Genomic DNA, 5,891 nt, shown 5'->3' on the forward strand with positions numbered 1-5,891 from the left:
AGACCTTATGCAAATCCAGAGTGGAGTCCCTGAGACGGTTGAATAGCATCTTGTATGCCTCTTTCCTGCAACTCCTGCAGCCAAGCTGGTGCCAGACAAATGCTGGAGAGAACCTGTTTAAGACCAGAAACTGCATTTTGTCATTGACAGCGGGGGGGGGGGGGGCACATGCCGGCCTGGGCGGGGCTAAAGGCCAAGGTGGGGAGGGCAATGGATGTGGCTTTTGTACAGCTTTCAGCCTTGCAAGTCAGAGGATTCTGCAGACATCCTTCTCCAGCCAACAAGCAAGAGACATTATTCAAGGGTGAAGTCCAGTAGCGTGGGGGGTGCAGGGGGGGCCGGCCGCACCAGGCACAACATCTGGGGGTTAGGGGGCGCAAATCCACGGGTTAGGGGGCACAAATTATTTGCCTTGCCCCGGGTGGGGACAACCCACGCTACGCCACTGGTGAAGTCAGTTCTCTTGCTGGTCCCTGCAATGTCCCAGAGACCCCACTGGCCTCTGCTGGAGCTTAGGCATTTGGGGTCCTCCCTCAATGCAATGCAAAGGAATCCTCCCTCAGCAGATGCCCCCTTTTTATATAGACAGTCTTAGCCAGTCACACAATTATCTACATTGTTCTTTGTATCATTTTATAACTGTTCCATGTTCTAACATCACAATAGTAAAGTGCCCTGATGTTTTATGATCTAGCAGTTCAGAAGTACTTTTATAAATGAACAAGAATTGCAGCTCGAGGACCCATTCCAGCCAGGGGGAAGCAGGGGCGGGGGGAGCAGAGCTGGCCAGAGAGGGGAGAGGGATGAGCAGCAGCCAGTCTGGCACAGGAAGAGGCCTGGGGGCCGTATTTGCTCCCCAGCCGGCCTGAGGACACCTCTGCTCTGAGGCACAGCAGACCCCAGAGGTCAGCAGCGGCCTCGGTGGCCTTTGAAGCGACGCTGGCCGCTTCCAGCCACGGCCTGCTTCCAGCTCTGCGGCGCCACAGCGGCTGCCTTGCAAGCAGAGGAGCAGCTGGCGGCCGCCCTCGCGATGTGCAGTGGCCGCCTCTCGGCGCCGGGGGTCGGTTCTGTTCTTGAGGAGGTCGCTGCTTCTCAGCTGCTTCCTTGTCGACCTACTTTCCCGTTCCCGCTGCTGCTGCTGATAGAAAATGTGGCCGGTGGGATGAACCAGGAAGCCAAAACGCTGGGAGGAAAGGAAGGCTTTTTCTGCGCCACCTGCCGCTTCCCGGGCAGGACAGGTGTGCGGGACCTTGGGCCCTCCAGGTGTCGCTGAAGCACAACTCCCATCAGGCCCAGCAAGCTGGCTCCCTGGCCGGGATGGCAGGAGCCGGAGCTGAGCCGCACCTGGCGGGCCAAAGGTCCCGCGCACCTGCGGGAGGAGCCGGAAGCGCAGCGCTGCGGGGCCAGCCGGGTCTCTCCGGGGCTGAGCGAGAAGCGGGATGGGTGAGCGCTGGGCCTCGCAGTCCCCTCTTTCCCCCACCCGCGGCCGCCCCTCTTTGCTCCCCGCCAATGCACTCCAAGTCCCACCCCCGAAAAGAGGAGTTTCAGCTCCGAGGGGGCTGCAGCATCGCCCCATATCCGCCGCAGGGGCCCCTCGAGGAAGGGGATCCCACGCCGCCCAGGGGGACTCTGATCCCGAGCTGCGCTCCTCCTCACGTCTCTCTCTATCCGCCCCCCCCTATCCCCTCCGCAGATGCGGGACCCCGCGCGCGGCGCCTGGTGCGCAGCGGCATCTCGCTGGTGGTGCTGGGCCACTTGACCCTGGTGCTGGGCGCCATCGTGCACGGCTCCGTCCTGCGCCACGTGGCGCGCCCCGCGCGCACCATCACCTCCGAGTACGCGGTGGCCAACGTGATCGCGGTGGTCTCGGGGCTGCTGGTGAGTGCGGGGGGGGGGGGCGGCGGGGCGGGCTGGGGGCGCAGGCGAGCTCCTTGGGGGCAGGAGCAGCCGAGAGCCACCGCGTGTTCCCCGTGTCTCCCGCAGAGCATCGCCGCCGGCGTGGTGGCCATCCTGGTGTCGCGGAGCCGCTCCCCGCCTTGGCTGGTGAGTGCGCCCTGCGAGGAGGGGGGGGGGCCAGGCGCCGCGCGGCTCCTTTCCCGGGGCGGGCGGGGGCCACAGGCTGGGCTCGGGGCCCCCAGGGCTCGCTCACCCGTTGCCTCCCTCCGCCTCCCTTCTCAGCGCTGGGTGCTGCTGGCCGCGGCGCTGGCCAACGCGCTGGTGTCGGGCGCCTGCTGCGCGGGGCTGCTGCTCGCCGTCTCGCTCACCGTGGCCAACGGAGGCCGCTTCCTGCTCGCCGGCTGCAACCGCTCGGCTCTGGCGACCGACGCCCGCACCGTGAGGACCGACGAGTGTCCCTTCGACACCACCCGCATCTTTGTGAGTTGCTGGCACTATCTTGGTATTTATTTGCATCCCGTAGTTTCCCCTAACAGAGATTCAAGGTGGCTTATAGCTAAAAACACCGGGGGGGAGCAGTAATTAAAAAGCAATTAACAGTGATTGGCATTAATAAAATTTCAGTTGTACAAAATAAAATGAAAAAAGAGAAAAAGAATAAAAAGTGCAAAGAAAAATAAAAAAGGAATATATGTGCATGTTACACTTCCAAATGTACTGTTCTTGCCCTAATACATATATGACTGTGGATAACCTGCTATATTATGTATAAATTCATTCTAAATGTCAATATATTTATCCAAAGTCTGCATCTCTCCACAATCTGACCATCTTTTGCTGTGAATGCCATGTCTTCATTTCTTGGATTAAAGAGAACCAGATCTTTATTCTTCATGTTCATCCATACCAGTCTTTTGGTCATAGGGTTTTATTTGTCTTTTTGTCAACTTCCATGCAGCAGGTATATAATTCAAAAGAATATATACTTCTGAAAATTTCATTATTTTCTGCACAGTCATATTGATGCACTCCAGCACTTTCTCCCAAAACTTAGGGAGTAAGAACAAATGTTTCAAAGAAGTGCTATCTTTATTACATCTTCAACAAAAAGCTGCATTAGACAGTCCTTTTGTATAAAAATTGTATGGAGTTCAATATTATTTTCTGTTGTATAAGTCGTAATTCAAGATCCATCGATATCTTTGCTACAGAAACTGAAACACTTTCCCACTATCAAACAGTATAAAGGTAAAATGGACCCCTTACCATTAGGTCCAGCCGTTCACCGACTCTGGGGTTGCAGCGCTCATCTCGCTTTACTGGCCGAGAGAGCCGGCGTACAGCTTCCGGGTCATGTGGCTAGCATGACTAAGCCGCTTCTGGCAAACCAGAGCAGCGCACGGAAACGCCGTTGACCTTCCCGCCAGAGTGGTACCTATTTATCTACTTGCACTTTGATGTGCTTTCAAACTGCTAGGTTGGCAGGAGCAGGGACCAAGCAATGGGAACTTGCCCCATCGTGGGGATTCGAACCGCCGACCTTCTGATTGGCAAGTCCTAGGCTCTGTGGTTTAACCCACAGCGCCACCTGTGCCCATCAAACAGTATAGGAGCATCCAATTCTTTATTCCAATTGTTTCTTAAAGTCTGCATCTCAAACTTACTAGTAAATAACAAATATCTATAGAAAGTAATTGTATGTTTTCAGTTTCAAAAGATTTGGCCAATTCTTCTAATGAGATCTTGGCCGCTCCCCAGCTGACCCTGCTCTGCCTGCCTCTTCCCTCCCTAGGACACGGCCCTGGCCCTCTGGCTCCCTTCCTTGGTGATGGCAGCGGTGGAGGCTGGCTTGTCCGCCTGGTGCTGCGTGGCGTCTTTCTCTCTCTCGGGCCACGGCCCCTCCTCCTGCAAAGTGGCACTGGTAAGAGGGCACCTGTCTCCCTCTCCCCACATCCTCCCCACCCCGGCACTTGCAGAGCGACCCCTGGAGGCCACCCAGGGCGGCCCTCTTGCTCCCTGCTTTGTCCCAGGTCCCTGGGCAGTTGAAAGGCTTCTCTTTGGGCTCCTTTTCCAGCTTCAGGAGGCTGCCCCAGCAAAGGAGGCGGCAGAGGAAAGCTCCGGAAGAGACCCTCATCACCAGCTCCTGGTTGACATGCAAGAAGAGGAGTGCAGCCTTTAGTGGGGAGAAAGAGCCTGCCCCACTTTTGCTGCAAGAGGCCCGTGATAATGGGCTGTGCTGGGATGGCCAGACACAGAATGATAGAGTTGGAAGGGACCCTGAGGGTTGTCTAGTCCAACCCCCTGAAATTCAGGAATCTCAGCTGAAGAATTCCTGATGGATGACTATCCAACCTCTGCTTTAAAACTTCCAAGGAAGGTGAGTTCACCACCTTCAAATGTAGCCCATTCTCCACTGTCAAACAGCTCTTACCACCAGAAAGTTCTTCCTGATGTTTAGTCATTATCTCCAGTCTTGTAACTGGAAGCCTGGGTTCAGGTCCTACTCTCCGGAGCAGGAGAAAAGCAGCTTGCTCCATCCTCTGTGTGACAGCCGTTCAGATATCGGAAGATGGCTCTCCTATCTCCTCTTTCCGGCTAAACACCCCCAGTTCCTTCCACCATTCCTCATAAGGGTTGGTTTCCAGACCCTTGATCCTCTTGGTCGCCCTCCTCTGCACACAATCCAGCTTGAATTGTGGTGCCCAGAACAGGACACACGACTCCAGGTGGGGTCTGACCAAGGCAGAGGAGAGCGCTAATTACTAGCCAGGCAGGAATCTTCTCCTGGCTCAACTGGCACTCCTTTGCAAGGGGGGGGGGGAAGAAAGATGCTTCTTCTATACTAATTCCCTGCTCCCCACATTGGAATACTTCCTGTGGCTGGGGCTCCTCGGTGCAGCTGTGTGCTCCTTCAGAGTAGCTGCAGAGCGACTCTGTGACCCGGCCTGGCGCTGGGAAGAGCAGCACTTGCACCTACTTTGCCATCAAAACTGCCCCCAATGCCCAGATGGGGAAGGGGCATGTTGCAGCACAGAGACAGGCGTCAGATTAGAGAGAATTGGTTTGTCTCCTGAGGGAAAGTCCCCTGTCCCTTTGCTCAGGGGCTGGCCGGCGGCCTCAAACCCCATTGCCCAGCAGAACGTGGCTTCACACATACCAGGAGGCCCTTTGACCAGAGCTGGGCCCCTCCGGCCCCCACCCAGCCAGTTGTACTGGACTTTGAGAACTCGGAATCCAAGTGCTGTGGCAGAATTAAACTGTACAGACTCAGAGTGGACAGTCCTTTCCTTCACATGACCCCCCCCCCGTCTCTGCTGCTCCCACTGGGACCCAAACACCCTCGCTTGGGGCTCTGGCAGTGGCATATGCTCCCCGGCTCTTCACACCCCCCCCGAGGGCCCCTATCTGTACCTGGAGCACCCGCATGAGAGTTGCCACGTTCCTTTTAGGCCTGCTCAGCTCGGAGTGCTGCCTGCGCCACAAGCCCCAGACCAGAGGCGGCTCACCTGGCCACCCCCTTCCAACCTTGCCGGGGTGGGGGGAGTGTCACATGTCAGCCATGGATGGGGCACCAAAAGCATGATTCTCCAGACCAGCTGAAAACCAGATGCTGGGCAGTGCCAGTGGGCAGAAGGCTTGCAGGCTTCCCTTACGGCCTCAGGTTGGCCACTGCAACTGGGCCCAGCGCTTCTTATCTGAGAAGAACACCCCATCTGTGCCCAGAGACAGGGTCACCCTTCTTGTATACCAACATGCACACAGATGGGGAAGATGGTCCCCTTTGGCGAGAGAGGGAGCAGTTTCAGTCCTGAGAGTGGTGCTGGGGTGGACAAAGGGGTTTCAACATCCCTGCCCAGCCCAGCCCCAGGATCAGCAGGACTCTCTCCAGGTGACGGACAGAGTGACCCCTCTAACCCTCCATGTTTATCCTCTGAGTGTTGCTTCAGCTGCTTCCAGTTCTTCCCTTCAGCTGGTTAGAAAGATGGTTAGAGAGA

The 5,891-nt window shown here is 56.5% G+C and overlaps 1 protein-coding gene across 1 annotated transcript; it reads left to right on the forward strand.

The window, feature by feature from the left end:
• The first annotated feature begins 1,301 nt into the window (after positions 1-1,301).
• Positions 1,302-5,168, forward strand: KRTCAP3 (keratinocyte associated protein 3). Its single transcript, XM_083495958.1, has 6 exons — positions 1,302-1,443; positions 1,694-1,878; positions 1,984-2,043; positions 2,179-2,376; positions 3,689-3,817; positions 3,971-5,168. The coding sequence occupies exons 1-6, from the start codon at positions 1,440-1,442 to the stop codon at positions 4,073-4,075; spliced, it is 681 nt and encodes a 226-aa protein (XP_083352084.1). The 5' UTR covers positions 1,302-1,439; the 3' UTR covers positions 4,076-5,168.
• Positions 5,169-5,891: the final 723 nt, after the last annotated feature.

Source organism: Podarcis liolepis (assembly GCF_965112155.1).
Source record: "Podarcis liolepis genome assembly, chromosome: 3".
Lineage (NCBI taxonomy): Eukaryota > Metazoa > Chordata > Lepidosauria > Squamata > Lacertidae > Podarcis > Podarcis liolepis.

What these genes read in the sequence shown, in the direction of transcription:
- KRTCAP3 (XM_083495958.1), top strand. An exon ending in GCCGCTCCCCGCCTTGGCTG is followed by an intron (nt 2,044 to 2,178) that starts GTGAGTGCGCCC and finishes CTCCCTTCTCAG; the next exon opens with CGCTGGGTGCTGCTGGCCGC. An exon ending in TCGACACCACCCGCATCTTT is followed by an intron (nt 2,377 to 3,688) that starts GTGAGTTGCTGG and finishes TTCCCTCCCTAG; the next exon opens with GACACGGCCCTGGCCCTCTG.